General features: G+C 43.1%; 1 protein-coding gene across 2 annotated transcripts in view; it reads right to left on the bottom strand.

Moving 5' to 3' along the window:
- The window catches only part of MYO5A (myosin VA), a 110,574-nt gene that overhangs the window by 52,286 nt on the left and 34,483 nt on the right, over positions 1–23,805 (bottom strand). For both annotated transcript variants that reach the window (XM_064157595.1, XM_064157596.1), the window contains exons 5-9: positions 10,410–10,566; positions 3,515–3,658; positions 2,226–2,307; positions 704–811; positions 127–233 (exon numbers count right to left, since the gene is read on the bottom strand). In XM_064157595.1, coding sequence (XP_064013665.1) covers positions 127–233; positions 704–811; positions 2,226–2,307; positions 3,515–3,658; positions 10,410–10,566 — 598 coding nt within the window. The remainder of the gene's footprint in view (positions 1–126; positions 234–703; positions 812–2,225; positions 2,308–3,514; positions 3,659–10,409; positions 10,567–23,805) is intronic.

Genomic DNA, 23,805 nt, shown 5'->3' with positions numbered 1-23,805 from the left:
AATAGACATAAACACGTTGCTTGTGTTTTTATATTGCTATTTGTCTTCAGAAGAGGGTCCTGCAAACAAGCAGAGAGTAGAACTGTCAGAGCAGGAACCATGCCCCTCAGCTCATCTACTACTCACAGGAATAGTGCAGCTGTCAGAATCCCGAGATGCAAATTCCACGTTGCCCAAGTGAAGGATGCCAGCAAGGATTCGAAAAATTCCCATCTGGTAGGTATCACTAATCCCTGAAAAACGTTAACACACTTTGAATGGAAAGAGAAATAAAGAACTGCGAGCTGCAGCTGATGATTAATTTTATTGAGAGGAAAACTGGTGAGCACTGTATGCTTTTAGTTTTTTTCAGAGACTTTAGCATTTCCTCCACTTCTAGAAGAAAAATATTTTATAGCCAGGTGCAAAAAAGTCCATTGCAACAAATGATTTAATTTGCTGTTCCAAAGTGCTTTGCCAGTGACCTTCAACACTGTATATGCTACACCAAGGGAATCCATAATTTATGGCAGTAGGATATGTGTTTCTCCTGCACTATATATGCAAATTCCACTGCAATTTAAATACCTTCTTAATGTAAGTGAAGTCTCTCAGACTCAAAACTCTGTTTTTAAACACAATAGAGTGCAAAGAAAATATGCACAATGTAGAAAACACCTGCTACTATATTGGATTTGAGACATGACTGTGTTTTACAAATTACCTAGCAAAGTGCAGGCCTGCCTGGTGTTTGCCATTTCCTTAGCATCATCGACACCATCAATCACAGGGCTTCCACCTTGCTTCGTATAGTAAAAGGAATTTGCATTCCCTGCAAGAGAAAAAACAAACCTTTTACACACACTAATGCAGAAATTCACAGCACAACTGTGGAACAGTGTAAGTATGTCCTCCTAGCTCATAGGACTCACTTATTTGGGAGATTTTTTTCAAGGCTGAACAGTATAAATATGTATTCTTACGCTGTCTGGTTCCTACAACATGCCCTCGAGCATATTCTCTCCTTAACCTTTGTTAAGACTTCCACCTGTGTGGAATAATCACTTTGGAAGAAATTGTTCCCCCAGTCTTAGCCAGCCACCCAAGTGGTAGGCACAGTGTTGAGAGCAGCAGCACTTTGGAATTACATGGCAGATACTATTATGCTATTAGTGCATCAGGATATTAAAAACAAAAAAAATCTATTTTGTCCATTTTCTTCTACTTTCTAATTTATGATCTGCTTTATTCTTATGAGTATCTGTGAGCACTAGAGCTGAAAAGTTGTGGGTAGAGAACTGGTAGCTTCATACCACTCTGCAGACAGCAGTGGGCTCCACTGGGAGAGCAGAAGCTCTCCTGGGTGCTGTGCAAACTCCTACAGTTTCAGTGGCTGTGCTTCCAGCTGTGGGAGCAAACTCCTTCTCTTCTGATCTGCTACAGTTTCAAGAACACTGAAAGACGAGTCTGCTAAATGGCTTCTTTAGTCCTAATTACATCAGTTCCTTTCTTTCCTGTGTCAGCAGATGTGCATCCTGTATGTGCCAGGAAGGTGCAGAAGATCAGAGAAACACTTTAAAACCAGAAGGGTGTTTCAGAAATCAGCACCGAGAGGCTGTGTAGTTAACTAGCTTTTAAAAATAAACAAGCAGCACTGAAATTTATACTGAATTTTTTAAATGGTGAGGTGATAGTCTGTCAGGAGGTCATCACTGTGCCTTTATTTTACAAAGTAGTAGTTGTTTAAATGAGAAAACTTTCCTTTACTAACATTTTAATGTGAAAAACAAAAAACATTTACCTGTTAGTTTTGTGATTAAAGTAATGGCTGATAACACCCCAAGTGAAAGTATGCAGATGCAAAAGAAGCTTTTCAGGTGCTTATACCAGAAACGACAGAATTGTCTAGTAGCTGGAGTCATAGAACAGAAGATTTAAAAAGACTAAGAGAAGAAAATGTCACCCTTGCCACCATAAAGCTACTCTGACACCCAGGACAGCATCATGTTCTAAGGATTACAACTGCAATGTATTACAGTATGCTGAATAAACAAACCTGATACTTTCTTTTATCTAAACAAATACAAAGTCCAAGATTAACATTTTATTTATTTTCACTATAATTTAGTATTAGAAGGAGTGAATGTTTAGAGTTTAAAAGCAAGCAATTCTTGTCATGGTCCTATGGCGCAGAGATGCTGCTTTATACCTACAACTGAACCATGCAACACACGTGAATTTCATACCTAATCGTAGAGTTTTAAACTCAGGTAATGCTGCAGAGGCACAAAGTTGGTAAAAGATGTGGTAATTTCTCTCCTCTTCAGCCTTTAAAAAGCAAGGAATTGATTATTTTTCACAAGTGTTAGAAACATTCATGAGTAGAAAAGAATATGTTTAATGTTTCCTCTAAGAAAGAGAATCTTAAGAGCACGGAAGCCTCATGGAAAAAGGAAAGACAAATCAGCATCTCTCATTTCCTTCTTGATTAATCCATTTTCAAGAGAAAGAATCATGCAGACATTTTCATTAAAAGGGAAAAAAAGTATGATTTCACTTTTGAGAACTGTAGATTACTATTAAACATAGATCAGGATTCTATGGGTGGGTGAAATGATCATACTTAAAAACTTTTCATTTTCCCAAAATAACTAATGCCATTCACCTCAGCATGTATAGTAATCTGGTGAAGGGAATATTTTTCCTGCCAAGGCAAAGATGGAATTTTAGAATGAAGGACAAACACAGTGCAGGTTATGACTCATAACCAGCGCCATCATTCCAAACTTAAGTGCTCTAAATTTCCTAACTTCAATAGAGACAAAATAAAAGGAATGGGGGAAAAAAAAACTCTCTAAATCATGTGCAAGAAGTCTCTTGCTTTTAAAATATACAACAGCACTTCTCATAACACCTCCACATAATGCTAACTGCATTTGTTTGGTTTATACCTTTAGGCAGCCAGTCGAGGATAAGTCCATTTTGACTGAGCTACAGGAAGGTAAAAATGATGAGGAAGTGTGGGAGACAGAAAGGTTGTGGATTGGATCAAGCATAGCATTCAGAAATGAAGAGAGTTCAAGAAAGATGAAATTGTATATTCCCATTTGCCTGAGTAATTAAGATTCATTTATAATCCCCACGACAGTGGTGGGTTTTAACAGGAGACTGAAAGTCAGGTGAGATTGCAGCTTTACAAACCACAACGGAGACCTCTTCTTGAGCATGAGTTCTGCTAGGTTTGGAAGCCCTATTCTATAATACTACTGCGAGCACAAACTCCCATCTAGTAGTGCACTGAAAGAATTTCATGCTTACACAGTCTTTTTATACACATTTTACAACTACAAATAATTCATGTAATGAAAGACTGGCTTTGTTTTCCTTTTCTCCCCTCTCCCCACATGTGCTATATGACAAATACACTGTTATAGTCATCTCTCAGGAGAGAAAAATAGTATCAGGAAGCAACAGCTTTTCCTTTTTTTTAGAATAGTCACTCTAATATACGGTGAGAAGATTGCATCAGTATTACCTGAAACACCACTCTTGATTTTTCCAAGAGGTAAGTTCTCATGTTAGCACCAATGATTCGATACCTCTTATCAAAACCAATTTCAATGTACTTCCCAAAGCGACTGCTGTTGTCATTCCTTGTAGTTTTGGCATTCCCAATAGACTGAAAAGAAAGGAATGCTGTAAAGGTTAAACAGCTTTTAGGCATCATCAAATCTATTTAATTATCTACAAAGCTCACAAACACTTAACATTAATTGTGGCTTGGTTTCAGAATTTAATAAAGAATGATCTCCACCTGGTCAGCAACTTACATCAATATGGTTATTTCATTAACACAACATTGGGAGTTGGTCTTCCTAGCAATGATTTCACTTCCACATAGTCAAATTTTCCAGCTAAAAATCCTTCTTTGCTCTCTGAAGTCTCTTAAAATGGATTAAAGAGTCTAACAGAATGCTCACACACAGCCAGATTTCTTCTAAGAACTTAATAAAAGTGCAATACATTTTATACATGTGTAGTACTTGCAACCTCTGTAAATCCAACTATCTTAAGCTCACAATCCAGCATACAGTCCTTCTGTTCTATCTTCCCATCAGTTTATTATTATTATAATTACTTGTGATGGTTTGGTTGTTACCTGCCCCCCCACACTTAGGAAAAATCACCCAGACTAGACTCAGCCAGCTGGAAGTTAAGGAATGAAGCTATATTTACAGCTTAGCACAATTTACAAGCATATGTACACACAAATATATGCAGTTACATACAAGTTAAAAGTAATACAGAAACACAGTACCCCTCCCAGGAATCTGAGTCCCCAGGAGGGCTCCTGACCCAAACCCCCTTCCCCCTCCCCCTCTTTCCCTCCCTTAAGAAATAGTCAAATCAACCCCTGTATATCTCACATGATAAATCTGGAGATCTGAGGTGAGATGTCAAAAAGACAACAAGGAGGTTAGAGGAAAAAGGGGTTAGGTTGGATTAGAGTTAAGGCAGAGACAGCCACACAGACCAGACCGAAAGAAGGAACTGCCAGAAGAGAGAGCTGGGAAGTGTGTGAGGAGTGTCTTATCTACATTTTGACTACTAGTGTTTCTCAGCAGAAGAATGGTGATACAGGGTACTGCTATGGCTTTCTTTTCTTCTCACAGCTAAAGATGTAATTTCTCTCAGTAAAATAATAAATAAAAAATGAACATGTGAAGACTTATGTGATTTTCCTGAACCTGAAATGCTTCCATAGCAGCCTGGTTACTGGCTCAGAGACAGTCTCCAGTGCTACTCTATGCGCCTAACTTGCTGAGATCAACTCGGTACACTCCACACAATATTTGATGTTTTTCCTCCACAGTATGTGGTCATGGGATGCCCAGGGCAAATCATGACTACAGTTCTTAAATGGTCTTAGTGAACCTCTGCCCTTGCCTCATTAGCATTAGCATTTGCTTCACAGCCAGTCCCAACTGGATAGATCAGGATTCAAGGCATGCAAATCACAGCATGCTGCACTTCAAAGAAAAACATTTTCTCATCTCATATAGCACTACATCTTCTACAAGTATCCTAAAGACATCTCTGTATCAAAAGGAATGGTGTTGGGAGTAGTACAGATAACATATCCTGCCTTTTATCACATACCACTGTGTGTACCTAACTCTGATGTGCCCCATAACTAAAGAACAGAGTCGTAGCTGCGTCCTAGTTTCCCAGTTCACGCAGCCACAGCCATCCATAGTTCCTGTACTGAAATAAATTTGGGAACAACAATCTAGAGCACATTGCAATGCTCAGTACAGGCACTTCAGCTCTATAAAGAGGAGACCAGTGAATAGGGAAGGACTGAGTGCAGTACAGGAGGTGGGGCTTAGACATTCAGAAAGCCTATTAGAGCAGGAGCAGCAACAGATCTGACCGAGCAGATGTCAAAGTGGACACCAGATGCATGGCAGCTATAATGGCCATAAGAACAAACTGCATCTCTGAGCTCTCAGAAACACAGAATTCATTCCACACAAATGTTCTACAATTGCATGTGTTGGAAAATTATTGCTACTGTGATTTTGGTGGTGGTAGTGATGTAATGTTACAGTATTTTTTTAGAACCCAATTATTACTTTGAAAGGTATTACTTATAAAAACAGCCAAGAAAGTCCTTGCTATTTTAAGATTGCTTAAGAGTATGTACCATAACAAACCATGAGAGGCAGGAAATTACATAGAATCACAGAATGGTTTATGTTGGAAGGGACCTCAAAGATCATGCAGTTGCAACCCCCTGCCATAGGCAGGGACACCTCCCACTAGAACAGATTGCTCATCCAACCTGGCCTTGAACACCTCCAGGGAGGGAGCAGCCACAGCCTCCCTGGGCAATCTGTGCCAGTGTCTCACCACCCTCACTGGAAAGAACTTCTTCCTAACATCTAGTTTAAATCTTCCCTCTTCCAGTTGAAACCATTTACTCCTCGTCCTGCCATTACAAGACCTTGAAAATAGTCTCTCCCCAGCCCCCCTGCAGGCCCCCTTCAGATACTGGAAGGCTACTACAAGGTCTTCTCTTCTCCAGGCTGAAGAGCACCATGTAAAGATGTGTTTTAAGCCTTGACAATTTCTACTTTTGGAATAGGAAAACTGCATACAGCCATCAACTACAAAACTAGTTATAGCAATGCATCCCCAAAAAGAGGAAGGCAGGTAAGAACGCCAGGAGGCCTGCATGGATGAATAGAGAGGTCCTGGACACACTTAGATGCAACAAGAAAGCCTACAGAGAGTGGAAGCAAGGACAGGTAACCTGGGACAAATACAAAGAAATTGTTGGTGCAAACAGAGCTCAGGTTAGGAAAACTAAAGGACAGCTGCAATTGAATCTGGCTAGGGACAGCAAGGGGAGCAGGAAGAATTTCTTCAGGTGTATTAGTGAGAAAAGGAGAACTAGGGAGAATGTGGGACCCTTCCAGAGGGAAATGGAGAGCTGGTGACAAAGGATATGGATAAGGCTGAGTTGAAAACAAAGCAGAGGTGATTGGTGGTAACCAGCAATGGCTTCACCAAGGGCAAATCATGCCTGACAAATTTAGTGGCTTTTTATGATGAAGTCACAGCAACAGTGGACCAGAGAAGGGCAACTGACATCATCTACCTGGACCTGAGTAAGGCATTTGACTCTGTCCCACATGACATCCTGGAAAAGCACAGACTTGATGAGTGGAGCACTGCTGGATAAGGAATTGGCTGGATGATTGCACATAGAATGGTGATCAGGGGCACAATGTCCACATGGAGACCAGTGACAAGTGGTGTCCCTCAGGGGTCAGTGCTGGCACCAGTGCTGTTTAACATCTTTCTCAGTGATATGGACAGAGGAATCAAGTCTGCAGGTGACACCAAGCTGTGTGGCACAGTCAACTTGCTATAGGTCAGGGATGCCATCCAGAGGGACCTGGACAGGCTGGAGAAGTGGACCCAGGCCAACCTCATGAAATTCAACAAGGCCAAATGGAAGCTCCTGCACCTGTGTCTGTACAATACCAAGCACAAACACAGGCTGGGTGGAAAATGTCTGAGGAGCAGCCCTGAGGAAAAAGATCTGGGGGTTTGGATTGATGAAAAGCTCAACATGAGCTGGCAGTGTGTACATGCAGCCCAGACAGCAACTGTGTGCTGGGCTGCAGCAAGAGAAGTGTGGCCAGCAGGGCAAGGGAAGTGATTCTCCCCCTTTACTCTGCTCTTGTCAGACCCCACCTGGAGTACTGTGTGCAGTTCTGGAGCCCCCAACACAAGAAGGACATCGAACTGTTGAAGCGAGTCCAGAGGAGGGCCACAAAGATGATCAGAGAGCTGAAACACCTCTGCTATGAGGACAGGCTATGAGAGTTGGGGCGAGGAGAATGCTTTGAGGAGATCTTGTAGTGGCCTTCCAGTATCTGAAAGGGGCCTACAGGAAGGCTGGGGAGGGACTATTGACAAGGTCCTGCAATTACAGGATGAGGGGTAATGGGTTGAAACTGGCAGAGGGGAGATTCAAACTAGATGTTAGGAAGAAGTTCTTCCCAGTGAGGGTGGTGAGACACTGGCACAGGTTGCCCAGGGAGGTTGTGGATGCTCCCTCCCTGGAGGTGTTCAAGGCCAGGTTGGATGAGGCCTTGAGCAACCTGTTCTAGTGGGAGGTGTCCCTGCCTATGGCAGGGGGTTGCAACTGCATGATCTTTGAGGTCCCTTCCAACCTAAACCATTCTATGATTCTATTCAAATAGCTGCTAGCAAAGTACAGGAGTCACTTGATATTAATGAAGTATTTCACAAACAAAGATGATGTGAAATTAAAAAACAAAGGTAACTTTTGCTCCTATAATTTTACAACCTACTTAGCAAATAGAAGTTTCTTGTTTCTAAAATGACTGATTCAATTTCTTCCTAATCTACACAGGTTAATTTGTGTTTCTGCTGAGTTATCAACTGAAGAGTTTGAAACATTAATTTTGCTGTCCTAGAGTCTGTCTCAAAATCAAATTTCACAACACTCACTCTAAAGCTTATTTGAAGTCCAAGTGTTTGAATTTAAAAGGATAGATTTTATCCAGTTACAACAATGTTTAAAGTAAAATTGTTATTATCTCTAGAAAATAAAAATAAAGCATCATTATTGGTTTTAGTGGATAAGAAAAGGTATGAACGGAAAGCTTTAGTCCTCAGTTTAAATTTCCTTGTTGTAGAAAATAATCAGGCAATCAGTGGTGAGTCGATGGCCACTGATGTGACATGGATTCCAGAACGTCAGAAAAAAGGATACTTGGTTTAGGTTTTGAGACCAAACAAAAGTAGTAACACAGGGAAACCTGTAGACAATGTGTATTTCACACAGCAAGCACACAGCAAACTTAAGACTCATCCTACAGTCTCCTACTGTAGCTGTCACTTAGGCAGCAAGGATGTGTCAGCCTCTTGGCCCCAGGTGCCACACCTGTGGTATGCAGAGGAAGGCACCCCTGGTCCTGTCAGCTGTGCACCAAACCTCCACACAGCCACGGATGGTGTGAAGCTTGCTGCAAACCATGGGAGCAGTGAAAGGAGTGCTCTGGGATTAGCTCACACCTGCAAAACTGCCATTGCTGCCCAGGCTGCGCCTGCTGGGGTAGGTGCAGCTCAAGGCGAGGCGAGGCTCTCCTGACTTCCTCCCATCACTGGACATTTGGATCCCAGCAGCAGCAGAGCCCACTGCCCATTGTAGCACAGGCTGTTTTGTCCCACACAACAGTTGCAAAACACCACATAGCACCACAAACCAAGCACAATTACCTTGCAACAGGACACACACAACTGTGATGGGGCAGCTATAGTTTGAGTATCATAAACTCCTCATGCCAGGAAGAAAGAGGGAACAAAACACAGTTCATTTTAAAATCTACCTGAGAAAGAAAACAATGGCACCATTTTGCATTTCACGTTCCACTGCACACACTCCTTTTACTCGTGTCTATCCACTAACCCTTCATGCCACAGCAAAAAGATGCCAAACATCTATGAAGGAATCAATATTTTAGGTTGTGCATATGCACGCACTTGTGTCTAAGGATGGTACCACTTCTCTCAAGGAATTCCCCCAAGACTGTTTCTCTTTGGTGAATCATTTCTTAAACCAGTTCCTTAATGTCAGCTACAACTTTAATGGACACATATAGACAAAGACATAGAAAACAACTCAGATGAACCTAAGAAATGCTTTCTGCTTGGCCACATCATCAGAATTACAGCATCTCCTGAGCTTGGAGAACAGAGCTCTTAAAGCAGGAGGGAACTATGATTCTATGTTATCTCACAATCAATTGCTACCAGCAATGCTCCAAAGTCAATGGTTTAGGGAGTTGACTACAGTTAGTTACAGAATTTCCAGAACTGAAACTTTAGTCTGAGCTAATTATAGCAAAATTATGTCATCTGTCATGTTCTCCTCTCTGAAAGAAATTATGTGTGACAAAGAGGGTGAGGGGCCTGGAACACAAGTCCTATGAGGAGAGGCTGAGGGAGCTGGGGTTGTTTAACCTGAAGAAGAGGCGGCTCAGGGATGACCTCATTGCTGTCTACAACTACCTGAAGGGAGGCTGTAGCCAGGTGGGGGTTGGTCTCTTCTCCCAGACAACAGCAACAGAGCAAGGGGACACAGTCTCAAGTTGTGCCAGGGGAAGTATAGGCTGGATATTAGGAGGAAGTTCTTCCCAGAGAGAGTGATTGGCATTGGAATGGGCTGCCCAGGGAGGTGGTGGAGTCACTGTCCCTGGAGATGTTCAAGAAAAGACTGGAGGAGGCACTTAGTGCCATGGTTCAGTTGACTGGGTGATAGGTCAGACCGGATGATCTTGGAGGTCTCTTCCAGCCTGGTTGATTCTATGATTCTCACCCAACTTTGCTTTCTCAGTCTATCTTCCCTAATGACATTTCCTGAAGCTGAATATTTGCTTTACTCAACAACTCTCTCCACTTCAAAGTATAATCTACCTGCCCTCACTGTATGATGTACATGTTCAGTGGGAAAGACCAGAATTTTTTAACGTTCTTCAGAATTTCACATACAAAATCACTCTCCTGCACTTGAATTTGGCCAGCACTTTGGTTACTATCAGAGTTACAAAGCTGAATAGATTTAAAGTAGAATTCATTTAAAACTGTGTGAAATACATTAACACTACTGAAACATTACTTTCCATCTTCTCTCAGTCTTTCACAAACCACTACACAAAATGATGCCTAAAGCAACTCTGGTGAGTTACACACAACATTTTTATATATATTTATTTGAGGGTTTTTGAGCCTTAAAAATTTTTGGATTGCTCTTTCTAATGAATGCTGAAGTTAGTCCAAGAATCACAATGACAGCTGGAGGGTGGGGGTTAGTGTGGTAGCTGTCTTACCTCCATAATGGGGTTGGAGGCCAAAACTTTCTCCTCAACATTGGCTTCGCTGGCAGATCCACTGACCGTGGCGAAGTACCTCATGGCATACTTAGCAGAGACGGTCTTTCCTGCTCCAGACTCCCCACTGACGATGATGGACTGGTTTCGCTCATCTCTGAAACACAGAGATAGGTTAATTATCAGCTGTTCCTTCAGGACACTTACTGTTTGTGTCCCAAACTTGGTAACAATCCTTCCACCATCAGTGTTAGCAATGAGACAACAACATAAACGCATGTTGCAGAAACAAGGCTGTTAGTGCCCAAGCTGCTGGAAAGGCTGATGGGACTGCCTGCAGCCAGGATCCCCACTCAGGACTGGTGCTGCTGCAGCACTCCAGCCAGCCAGCAAAGCTGCTCCAAAGGATCTGGCTACAGTAAAATATCTGTTACCACTATTCACTACATGCATCTGCAGCTACTTCTATCCAGAGTCTGCAGCACAATGCTCCACTGGATTATCAGCGCTCACTTGCAAAGATCATTAATGCCATCTTACAGATAGAGAAATCAACAGCAGAGTCAGCAACAGAAACTTTCCGTCCTTCTGAGCTAATCACCAGCTTTTCCCAGAATTGTTCTGAATCTGAAAAATCCAAGCAGGGCTGTTCAGGACACAAACAGCAGCTCTGGAACAAAGACGACTCCTTTGCTGTTAAGTAATTTCTTCTCATTTAAGAAAGTTAATCTCCATTTGCCACTAAAACAATTTCCTCTTGGTCTCCAAAAGAGCTCTATCCCAGCTGTATGGCCATTAAAACCCATTACAAAATAACAAGCATTTATGTAGCCTGAACCTTCTGGAATAATGACCACACACAGAACCACAGAATGTCAGGGGCTGGACCTTGAAAGATCATCCAGACCAACCTCCCTTGCCAGAGCCAGAGTGGGATCACCTTTACCAGATCACAGAGGCATGCGTCCAGCTGGACCTTGAGAATGGCCAGAGAGAGAGACTCCACAACTCCCCTGGGCAGCCTGTTCCAGTGTTTTGTCACCCTCACAGTGAAAAAAAACCTCTGCATGTTTAAATGAAACTTCCTATGCCTGAGCTCCCACCTCTTGCCCCTTGTCCTGTCACTGGGCATCACCGAGAGGAGCCTGGCTCCATCCTCATGGCACTCACCCTTTACATGTTTATAAACACTGATGAGGTCACCTCTCAGTCTCCTCTTCTCCAAGCTAAAGAGCCCCAGCTCCCTCAGTCTCCTCATAAGAGAGATGTGCCATTCCCTTAATCATCTTTGTGGCTCTGCGCTGGACACTCTCAAACAGAGTTCCATGTCCCTCTTAAACTGGGGGGCCCAGAACTGAACACAGTACTCCAGATGCAGCCTCACTAGGGCAGAGGAGAGGGACAGGAGAATCTCTCTCAACCTACTAGCCACAGACCTCCTAATACACCCCAAAATGGCATTGCCCCTCCTGGCCATGAGTGCACATTGCTGGCTCATGGTCAACCTGCCATCAACTAGGTCCCCCAAATCCTTTTCTCCTTCACTGCCTTCCAACAAGTCGGTCCCCAGCCTATACTGGGATTGTTCTTTCTCAGGTGCGAGACTCTACACTTGCTCTTGTTGAATTTCATTAAATCTCTTCCTGCTCAACTCTCCATCCTGTCCAAGTCTTGCTGAAAGGCAGCACAGCCTTCTGGTGTGGCAGCCACTCCACCTCGTTTGGTGTCATCAGCAAACTTGCTGACAGTGCACTCTGTGCCCTCATCCAGGTTATTGATGAATATATTGAGCAGAACTGGTCCCAGTACAGACCCCTGTGGGACCCCACTAGTCACAGGCCTCCAACTAGGCTCCATCCCACTGACCACAACTCTCTGGCTTCTTTCCTTCAACCAGTTCTCAATCCATCTCACTACCTGATCGCCCAAGACCACACTGCCTCAGTTTAGCCAGAAGGATGCTGTGGGAGACAGTGTCAAATGCTTTACTGAAATCAAGATAAAATGTTTTCTACAGTATTTTATTTTTCCAAAGCAAAACAGGTTACAATTAATTATATTTCTCCTGTGAGCTGGGGAAGCTCAACTCTGTCTTACACCCTGGAAAGTGGAGAAAGAAGGAATAAAGTTTTACCCCAAAGCTTTACAGAGCTGAGGCCAGAACACTGAAAGTACAGCCAAAACCCCAAACTTGGGCTGCACTTATACACAGTAACTGTGAATGAAATTTCAGGCAGCTGAACCATCAGTAAACCCTATGCAGGAGAAAGGAAGAAATATGCCTGGAAAAACTATTTCTGGGTTCTGTAGCCTAAAGGTCCTCCAGGAGATGTGGGATTCTATTTCTGAGACGGTTAAAAAAAAGCTGCTGCTGAAATTATGAAGCTACGTTACAGATCACATTGTTAGTTTCAAGCTGTTAGCTACCTCACAAAAACATCAGTGAGCCCCCACATAAGAGCACAGTCCAGCATCGATTTCAGGTTGTGCAGTGATGTAGGTTAAAAGGAACCTTTGGCTATGTCATGTGTCTCCAGGAGAGCCAAGGTGGGACTTGTTTAAGGCAGTGAAGGCACTGGTTGAAGCAGATTTTCCACATTTCACTAAAAGCAAATGACTTGAAATAGCTGAGTGCTGAATTAAATTTAATTGAAAAGTGTTGAGAAGATCAAAGCAACCTATTTTTGTGTTCTCAACTTGTTGCATTTAGCACACGCAATCGGTGTGAATGACTACAGTGCTGTTCACATGTGCCAAGCTGTCAGTCTCATGAGGAAAGCAAGACTACTCAACTCGACACTGGGCTGTGTGCACTCCAGGTGACAAAGACTGAACTGTCCCAGATGGCAGCCTTGCCCACAGGAAAATGAAAACACCCATCAATGAGACCTCTTCTTACAGAAGGCATCAAGCCTGATGCGCACACTTCTGATGGAGGTCTGTGGTGCCAAGGCTGGCTTGCAGCAGCAATGAAGATTTCCAGCCAGAAAGGCAAGAAGAAATACTCCCCCATTCCTCTTCCCAGAGGCCACTGGCAGTACTCGAGGGACAGCCTGTATGCATCAGGAGGTGGCTTGAGTTACATGGATGCTCAGGGTCAAAAGGAGCACTAGGACATGGAAGAAGTCCGGTCAAATCCATAACATCCAGGCTTAAACAAGACAACAGGTAATGACTTCCCTCTTAACACAGGCGGTTCCTGCAGCGAGCCAAAACCAATTTCTTCACAGGACTGGCAAGCACTGTACTCTTTCATTCCTCCTGTGCACTTTCAAACAGGAGAAAACCCAACACTACCACATTAAAATGTGAAACTTCTGGTCTGCTATCAGGAGCTGCCTAACACAGGAGATAGGCAACAACATAACAAGCCTTTCACTTGTAGGTGACCAGGCTCTGTTCCATGTATTAAATACATGGAAACTCAGGAAGTTCAAGTCCTATGAAATGTATCCTTTCATGATTAGGCTAATTTTTAGCTTACTTCCCAAGGTAAAGAAGACTTTCAGAAACCAAAGTAATGCAACCTCAGTACTACAGCAACCTCAGTACCACAGACTTCTGACAAAACAGTCACAAAAACCTAACACTGTTGCCAAGAGAGGAACATCAGAATAAAGGTGTCAACTTCTAACTGTCATATCCCTGAAGGATGCGTGAGAGCATGGAAAGTGCATGCTGGTTTTGTAGCCCTCAGTCCCTCCATGGGAGTGGTAGGAAACACTAGGCTCTCTAGAGTGCTGCAGAGGAGGAAGCTCCATCTTTTCAAAGACAGTAAGGAAAGAACAAGGTTGAAATAATTTCTCCTTAAGAATACTGTTTCTAATTAAGCTAGAGTTTCCTTCCTTCACATCATAAGATACGAAGATGTACCCTTCTCCCTAGGACTCAGTCATATGCTCAGGAATAAGGGATCCATTATCACATAGCTCTTCATAAATTCTCCTAGATAAGATATGGCTGCCTCTGTGCAAGCTTGAAACATTGCTGCCATGTCTTCTGCAATGAATATTTGTGTTTGCAGCAGCCACAGCAATAATGAGGAACAAAGACCTCACTCATTGTCTGCAGCACAGTCCTCTCGATTCTCCCTGTGAGCGCTCCATCCACCATCACAGCCACTCTTGTCTTCCAAAGCACATTAGTTCATTGTTTCGCTTTAACACACTGGAGTGACCACCCTCTAGCATATTATTTGTTCTGCTTTTTTGGCAGAGAGAATGGAAGACACAACAGAACACCCAAAATCACACTTGACATTTGAAGGAAGAGAGAGGACAGCGTAACACCGCACTCCAAGCATCACAACGGCAAGGGATGAGCTGTTGCTGCCATGATCCCAGAGAGGGCTTGGCATAGGGACAGCCTACCACAGGCAGCAAGACAATCTTTCAAGAAGAAGGGCGGGGTGAAGTCCTGATAGGAAGCTTTGTAGCTCTGCAGAGGGCTCTTTAATGCAATTAAACTTTAAAGAAACACAGTGCCACACTGAAAAGAAAGTAACTAAATCAAATCAATATCTTAGTGCATGAAATGTGTGATACTGTGAAATGTGGTGAAAATTATTTTCAAATGGTTTGCTATAAGCAATAGTCTTGTCTAAAATACAACCTCTGCTTAGGTCAAGTGAAATTTTCATAAATTAGGCTGCACTGAAAACAAACCAACAAAAAAACCCAGCACAGTATCAAATCAAAGGAAAAAAATCCACAGAAAAGACAAATAACCCTGAGTTCTTCCTCAGGTATAAACACCTTTGGAGTTATTTTTAGTTAAATTATTATTAGTTAAATTATTATTAGTTATTTTTAGTTAAATTATTGTCCCCCAACCTCTGACCTGACATTTGGATCACTTAATTAAAACTTTTGGCCAATGAAACAAGTAGGGCAACAATGTTGTGTGTGACATCACTTTGCAGTCTGCACAGCCATTATCTATGCAATCTTCATCTTCTTGGAGCTTTGTCTCTGAATAAAGCACATAATTAGATGATTTTAAAATTAAGAGTACTTCTGAATGGAAGGAACATTCTAATTGTGCTTTTAGATAAAGAAACTGAGAGACAAAAAGTGGAAGAGCCCTCTTCCCCTGAAAAGTGGGTAATGACTGCATCCTGTGACACAAAACCGCATTATAAGGATGCACTGCTAAGACAAATTATCTTGAAAAGAAATGTTTGAACTCCAGCAGACTGAAACAGATTGACTGGACTTGATTCAGAAGTCTTCCATATGCATTCCCTCAGGCCCATACTTTGAAAGTCATGTGTGGTTAACAGCTACTTCTTGTCAGTAACACACCATGCACTAAATAACTGATGATTTAAACCAGTGTTAGCTATCACAAAAATAATGCTGATGTCTAATTCTGAAGACTCAGATGCTGTATCCAAGCCATACACAACTCCACTCCTTATGACAAGCAATGGCTATGGAAGAGCAGTAAAAGTTACTGATTTTTCATACCATAACTTCAGTAAAGGACAGAAAGAGATTTGTGCACAGGCTGCTGAATTTTTTATATAACAATTTTGCTTTACCTACAAAATTCTGTTGACAGGCAATATGCTTATGAGGAAAGACACTGTTAGAGTGCCAAAACAGAACAGATACAGACTTAACTAACTCCTTGAATCTTGAGATTACAACCAAGCATTTTTTAATGTTTTGAAAAACCACTGCAAAATTCAACACTGAAGATAGCTTCTGTTCAAAGGAGGTACAGCACTGGGAAAAGAAGAGTGCTACAAACTGATCTGAGACATCTTCCATGAAGAAAAGGGTTTTTCAGAATATGAATGGAATAATGCACAAGAAACCAGAACGTGTGGTTCTTTGGGAGTTTGTTTGTTTGTTTTTAAGAAAAGTTTAAAAAAAAAAAAAAAAAAGATGAATCCTTGTTAGAAGATGTGAAAATAAACCTTTGTTGGGAGTGGACATAGAACCTAATGCAGTATGTGGACCTGTGCAAGGCATTTGACTCTGTCCCACATGACATCTTGGTCACCAAACTGGAAAAACACAGACTTGATGGGTGGAGCACTGCTGGACACAGAATTGGCTGGATGACTGCACACAGAGAGTGGTGGTCAAGGACACAATGTCCACATAGAGACCAGTGGCATGTGGCATCCCTCAGGGGTCAGTGCTGGCACCAGTGCTGTTTAACATCTTTGTTAGCAACATGGACAGAGGAATCGAGTGCACTCTCAGCAAGTCTGCAGATGACACCAAACTGTGTGGCACAGTTAACTTGCTAGGGGGCAGGGATCCATCCAGAGGGACCTGGACAAGCTGGAGAGGTGAGTCCAGGCCAACCTTATGAAATTCAACAAGAGAAGTGTGGCCAGCAGGGCAAGGGAGGGGATTCTCTCCCTTTACTCTGCTCTCGTCAGACTCCACCTGGAGTACTGTGTGCAGTTCTGGAGCTCCCAACACAAGAAGGACATCCAACTCTTGAAGCGAGTCCAGAGGAGGGCCACAAAGATGATCAGAGAGCTGAAACACCCCTGCTATGAGGACAGGCTATGAGAATTGGGGCTTTTCAACCTGGAGAAGAGAATGCTTCGAGGAGACCTTGTAGTGGCCTTCCAGTATCTGAAGAGGGCCTGCAGGAAGGCTGGGGAGGGACTATTGACAAGGTCCTGCAATGCCAGGATGAGGGCTAATGGGTTGAAACTGGCAGAGGGGAGATTCAAACTAGATGTTAGGAAGAAGTTCTTTCCAGTGATGGTGGTGAGACACTGGCACAGGTTGCCCAGGGAGGTTGTGGCTGCTCCATCCTTGGAGGTGTTCAAGGCCAGGTTGGATGAGGCCTTGAGCAACCTGTTCTAGTGGGAGGTGTCCCTGCCTATGGCAGGGGGTTGCAACTGCATGATCTTTGAGGTCCCTTCCAACCTAAATCATTCTATGATTCTATGTTAAATAGCACTGATTACTACTAACTTTAAATTCTCTATTTCATTGAAATCTAAGAGAGATGCTTTCAGAAGGAGGAAATGGAGGGAATGCTACTCCCATGAGGTCGCAGGTGTCAGATGCAGTGGAAACTAGAGTAAGTCTCTCACTGGGCACCTTCAATGTGTACAGAGTGTTGCACCAACACTGACCAATCCCTGATAACTGTCGTTATCTAAGACAGCTTTTAGTAATTTCAGTATAAAAGAAAGAACAGTGCAAGAATCAAAACATTAAAATTACTAATATTAAATGCAGAGCTGTCCATTTTCAAACAATTTTCTTTCCCTGACTTCACTAATAGTTCACTACACCCACCGAACAAAACAGCTGACTGTGCCACAGCCACTACTTCCACAGCAAACTCTCCATGCAGATCAGGATAACTGAGACATATAGACTGACAAATCCCTACAGACACCTTTGTTTACCACCTTCTCCTTTTCCAACAGTAAATCCCTCTCTGAAGCAAGAACACTAAACCCGTTAAAAACCTATCCATCAATAAGCATTTCAGAGGAGGTTAAGGAAGCCCAGAGCCATTCAATTTAATCATCAAAGCACAACATAGTTTTTGTGGTTTTTAGCTTCCTGTGACTGGTGCATTGGATGTGTCACTTGATCTTGTCTTTCAGACTCATGACTCCACAGCAAACAATGTCAAATAGAGGTATATAAGTGCACACAGCACAAAACCATCAGTCTGGGAAAACAAACAGAAGGAATACAGAATTACTGACATCAGCCTCAACATTGGTATCAATCCATTCATACCCAAGCCAGCTGGCAAAAGTGTGTCATTAAGGCCACTTTGAAAAGATTCTGATATGGACTTTGAAATGTTTGCCTGTGATGATCTACTTCAAAGTGGAGTTGTCTCGATGTCATGTAACACAGATGAGATTGGCAGAAAAGATCAGAGTGAGATATCCTTAATATAAAATGAAGAGAACAAATAACAGGGCACTCTGATGAGCACACCAGTACTTACTTTGCCTTTGATCCTAAATCATCTGTGTTTGTTAACCCCGAGGACACTGCCAAGGTGCTGATGTTTTTAAGGAACTTGTTGTCAGGGTGGCTGAAGGCTGCCACTTTGGGGCATCTTCTCCCTCACTGCTTCAGTACTAAGAGGTTTAATTACATCTACTGCCTTTTTTATGGAGTTAGTACTGGTTTGTTCTTTTCTTTTGGAATAACAGGTTTAGGCTATGGCCAAGGGTATCAATGACAGGTTCATTTTTTATTTAAATTAAACCAGCACACTACAGGTAAAGGCAGCAACCTTCAAACACTGGGAATCTCCTCCTGCTGCAGTGCAAGAACAAGAACACAATAGCTTTTATTTAACCTAGCAGTGACAGTCTGGTCTGCTTTATCTCACTGCTGTTCCTTTAGTGCAGTTCTGTGGTAGGTAGAATTGTAGGCCTGAAATTGCCTTACATTTTCAAAACTGTGAATTCTGAATGATCAAAGAACCTGACACAAACTCCCAGGGAAGGAATACGCAACTCAGAGACCATTTGGGGCAGATCCTGTTCTCAGCATACACACTAACTACACACTAATTGCCACTAACATCAATGTGTGTTGTGCCCATCAAAGACAGAAAGGGAACATAACAATATGCCATCCTACAGCCGAGTTACAGCAGCAGGGAAACCAACCCAAGGAAATAACTTTACAACTAATGACACTGCTGAAAGGTCAGACAGGGTTTGTTCTGAAATGCCAGCAAGTTTGAAATGTTGCTGTGCTTTCATTAGCTGCAGATCCTCTGATTGCCATAGGACTAACCAGGGACCAACACAAACCTAGCTTAAGCTAGGTTTTACACCTTACACTATAAAGCAGGTTTCCAAACTGTGCAAGGGTACCAGCCCATACATGCAGCTGGAAAACATAACTCTGGCCTAAACATGCATCCTATTTTTTGCAATCGACCTCCCAGCATCCCTTTCACATAGTTGTGACAGCATATGACCAAAATAACCTGCAGCATCTACAGTCAGGACATCCACACGTCTTTCAATCTGAGAGCATGACTAAACAGATTTGCATAACAAAGATCATCTTCCCCCTCTAATGCAACTGCAACAAAAACAAGAACACAGAAGATTCTACCAAAAAGCTTCCTCAGTTGACAGGATGAAATACAAGAAATTTATGTAGTGCACTGTAAACAAAAACAGTGTAGAAGTGCTAAATATTGAGGGTTGGACTACAGGGACTTCGGAGGTGCCTTCCAACCCAGACCATTCCACGATTCTGTGATCACTGTAACTGCTTTATCAACGTTCCCAAAAACCTCAGAAGTATTGATGTCATAGGAATAGAGAGATACATCTAATGCTCTGCTCATTCCAAACAGCTTTATTCAGCCTTGGTGTAATTACCCACAGAAACAACTTCAAACTCCTTTCCTGGGAAATCCAGCTGTTTTCATCAGGTATCAGTATAAAGTTAAGAGTTCTCTGCAGTATCAGTAGTTGTTTTGTGAGCTTCACAGAAAGCAGCTTGATAACTTATCAACAAATTTAGGAAACAACTTCCCAGGCAGAGAAGGCCAGCACCAGCAGACTGAAGGGAGCACTGTCTTGAAGGGACTGGGCATCTTCCAGCATAGGAAGGAGGACGCATAGCAGACAAATGCAGACTGAAGTAACAGGATTTGTGGTATAAGATGAAATAGCCACATTTTGTACACTTCATCTGAAGGCTCACTAAACAGGCATTCCCTAAAAATACCTGTGATTGTAAACTTAAGTATGTCTGTAATTCTTTTTTTCCTAGACCACCCTTCTTTCTTCAGCATGACAAGTGGTTTGGGAGAGATACATGGACTTCTCACCAGCCTGTGTGCTTCTCAATCCCCTGCCAGGATAGGATCCAGGTTGTTACTGGACAATTTTCCTCCACTTGTGTGTGATGCTTCCACTGTTATAGCTATTTGCTCTTCTGAAAGACCAAACCTGCTTTTTTTACACTTACCCTGAAGTGAAAGGCAGCTGCAAACCCCATGAGCCCTGTAAAGCTTAGCACAAGTCAGTGCAATATATTTAGCTTCACCTTTGCCTAAGCATGGTGTTGTGTGGCAGCAAACAAGGCTGTACATGTTCAGCAGCATTTGCTCAGCACAAAAGCCTTTGAAATTCAGCCTAGGGTGTGCAGCATCTGTTAAGAGCCATTAAAACAATGGCAAGTCTACAAACCCAGAATTTGCTTTTCAAATAGAAGTAATGTAACTGTTCAACAAATAAAAATTCATTCAGCAATTTTCTAACACTCTTGGGCCAACCAAGAACAGCAGCAGCCAGGTGCAGGCAGCCTTCCCAAAACCTCTCACATCAAGGGCAAGAGGCAACATCTTTCCATTTGTCAACAACCTCAACAAAATATTTTCATCGCAAAGTTCTGTTCTATTATCCTGTTTCTGGATTTGGCTCTTGGCCTCTTTAAGATGAGAAAGCATCCCTGTTTGGTCCTTTTACTTTCCAACTGCTTCCTACAGCCCACTTAACACAAGCTCATCTTTCTATTCTTTTTAGGGTAGTTTCTAAGTCCCTCTCCCTGGGAGGTCACTGGAGATGTGTTCCTTACGACCAGAAAGCATCAGTAAGTGCCACCCCAGCACTCTGCCTTCATCTACACTGCAGGAAATCCTTCTCCAACATTTTTCAAGCTTCCTTCATGCAGTGCTCGTCTGCAGAGCAGCACAGCCACTCCTTCCCCTTGGAGCCACGTCATCCTGGCATTCCTAGCGCCAAAGCCTCCAAATTCACTTGCATTAGCACATCCCAAAAGGTGCGGCCTGACACAGATAATTGTGTTTTCCACCCTCAAAGGGCTGTTGTGTGGATTACAAAGGTAACTTCTGTAAAACGCCCAGAATCTCCAAAGTGCTATGTAAGAACTAAGGATTATTAGACACTGATGTGCTTTGAATCGCTCTGTGTAGATGTGATGGGGGTGGGGAGGAAGAAGAGGAAAGAAAAAGTGAGTTACGTAGCACTACGGCCCAGGAACAAGCATCACTTCTTGTGCAGAATAGCAGCTACACTTCCTGGTCTGTTCCACCTGCACAGCCTGTACCCAGCAGCTTACCTTGACTGTCTTGATCTAACATGCTCTGACTTGACACACCCTGCTCTTCAGAGGTGACACATCTGCAGAATTCAGAGAATTGTTCAGCTGCACCCTGAGTCACAACAATTGCTCCCAACTGAGCAGTAAATCAATTCTTTGTAAAAGCATTCATCTTTAATAAGCATGAAACATTAGTCCAACAAAACATGTTCTTTAGACACATGTTCTTTTTATACATACATATTCCCAGTAACTGTTTTTTCAAGCCTAACAGCATTTCTCACCAACATCTTCTTCACCCACCAGAAAAACAAGCACAGGACCAGAGGCTGGAAGCTCAGTGCCTGGGATCAGCTCTGAGCTGATCTAGGCATGGCCACAGTACACTCACTTCTGCCTTACTTGTCCTCTATGCAAGCAGAAATTCATGTACTAGTATCAGGAGACAGACTCTGGTCAATGTTTGTAAAGTGCCTGGAACACATGAAGCCTTCAGTGAAAGCAAACACTATTATGCAATGTTAGCTGGCACACAGACCCCTTAAAGCTGCAGGCAATGAAGGTGTGCAAAATACAGCACATTACCTTCTGTATACTGAAAACAAATTAGCTTTGGGAGAACACGATCAGGAAACTTATTTAACTGCTTTACTATCAATTCCCTATTCTGTTCTCACATACTTTATTGTTAAGCTGGTGTGATCAAACCATCAGACACCGGATCAGGAGTTTTTGATTCATGGACTCTATGTCCCACTTTTGCTGCCTCGGTGAACCTGTCGAAGTTGCTCTCCCACTTTCCCATGTCTGTTTCAGCTTACAAAACAGAAATACTTACACAAAGCTCTTCTGCAGAGAACTTTGAAATCTGCTCATGGAAAGTGTAAAAAAAAAAGTGGAAGAGACACAGCCTGAATTTTCTTGCATCTGATCCAGCTGAAAATACAGCCACTCTGAAATACAGTATCACAGTATTATCAGGGTTGGAAGAGACCTCACAGATCATCAAGTCCAACCCTTTAGCACAGAGCTCAAGGCTAGACCATGGCACCAAGTGCCACGTCCAATCTTGCCTTGAACAGCTCCAGGGACAGTGACTCCACCACCTCCCCGGGCAGCCCATTCCAGTGTCCAATGACTCTCTCAGTGAAGAACTTTCTCCTCACCTCGAGCCTAAATCTCCCCGGGCGCAGCCTGAGGCTGTGTCCTCTTGTTCTGGTGCTGGCCACCTGAGAGAAGAGGGCAACCTCCTCCTGGCCACAACCACCCCTCAGGTAGTTGTAGACAGCAACCTGAAGTCCTTAAGCATCTTTTGGTCCTCTTCCACGACTTGATAAAAAAAGTTGTGCTATACTCTCAGAACCAGAGGATGTAGTTTTTTGGTGTGTTGTTCTTTTCTTATTAACAAGTCACACCACTTGCCATTTTAACTGTATTCAGAAAATGCAGCTCCCAACTGCAAAAATGGCAAAAGGTGACAAGATAATGAATTGACAGTAACGTCTCTCAACACACACAAAGAAAGAAAACTGAGGTCAGCACATGCTGCAAAATCATGACAGATTGCACTCCAGAGGAACACAAAGATGAGCCAGCACTATGCAACTGATTTATCCAGGGATTAGTCAGAGGTCACTCCGGCAATAGTTTAGGAAAGCTCATTGCTTAGCTACCAGCAGGACACCTCACATGAACTCTTAGCTTCCAGCTATAACCATAATTAACCCTTTTGTTGCCTAAAAGTCATAGAATCATAAGAATGGTTTAGGTTGGAAGAGACCTCCAACATCAGCCAGTCCAACCTATCACCCAGCCCTATCCAGCCAACTAGACCATGGCACTAAGTGCCTCAGCCAGTCTTTTCTTGAACACCTCCAGGGACAGCAACTCCAACACCTCCCTGGGCAGCCCATTCCAATGCCAATCACTCTCTCTGGGAAGAACTTCCTCCTAACATCCAGCCTATACTTCCCCTGGCACAACTTGAGACTGTGTCCCCTTGCTCTGTTGCTGTTGTCTGGGAGAAGAGACCAACCCCCACCTGGCTACAGCCTCCCTTCAGGTAGTTGTAGACAGCAATGAGGTCATCCCTGAGCCTCCTCTTCTTCAGGCTAAACAGCCCCAGCTCCCTCAGCCTCTCCTCATAGGACTTGTGTTCTAGGCCTCTCACCAGTTTTGTTGCCCTACTCTGGACATGTTCCAGCACCTCAACATCTCTCTCAAATTGAGGAGCCCAGAACTGGACACAGTACTCAAGGTGTGGACTGACCGGTGCTGAGTACAGGGGCAGAATAACCTCCCTTGCCCCACTGGCCACACTGAGTAAAGGGGGAGAATCCCCTCCCTTGCCC

This window comes from Pogoniulus pusillus, chromosome 17 (assembly GCF_015220805.1).
Source record: "Pogoniulus pusillus isolate bPogPus1 chromosome 17, bPogPus1.pri, whole genome shotgun sequence".
NCBI lineage: Eukaryota > Metazoa > Chordata > Aves > Piciformes > Lybiidae > Pogoniulus > Pogoniulus pusillus.
The sequence above is the reverse complement of the archived record's forward strand: the minus strand, read 5'-3'. Positions and strand labels throughout refer to the sequence as shown.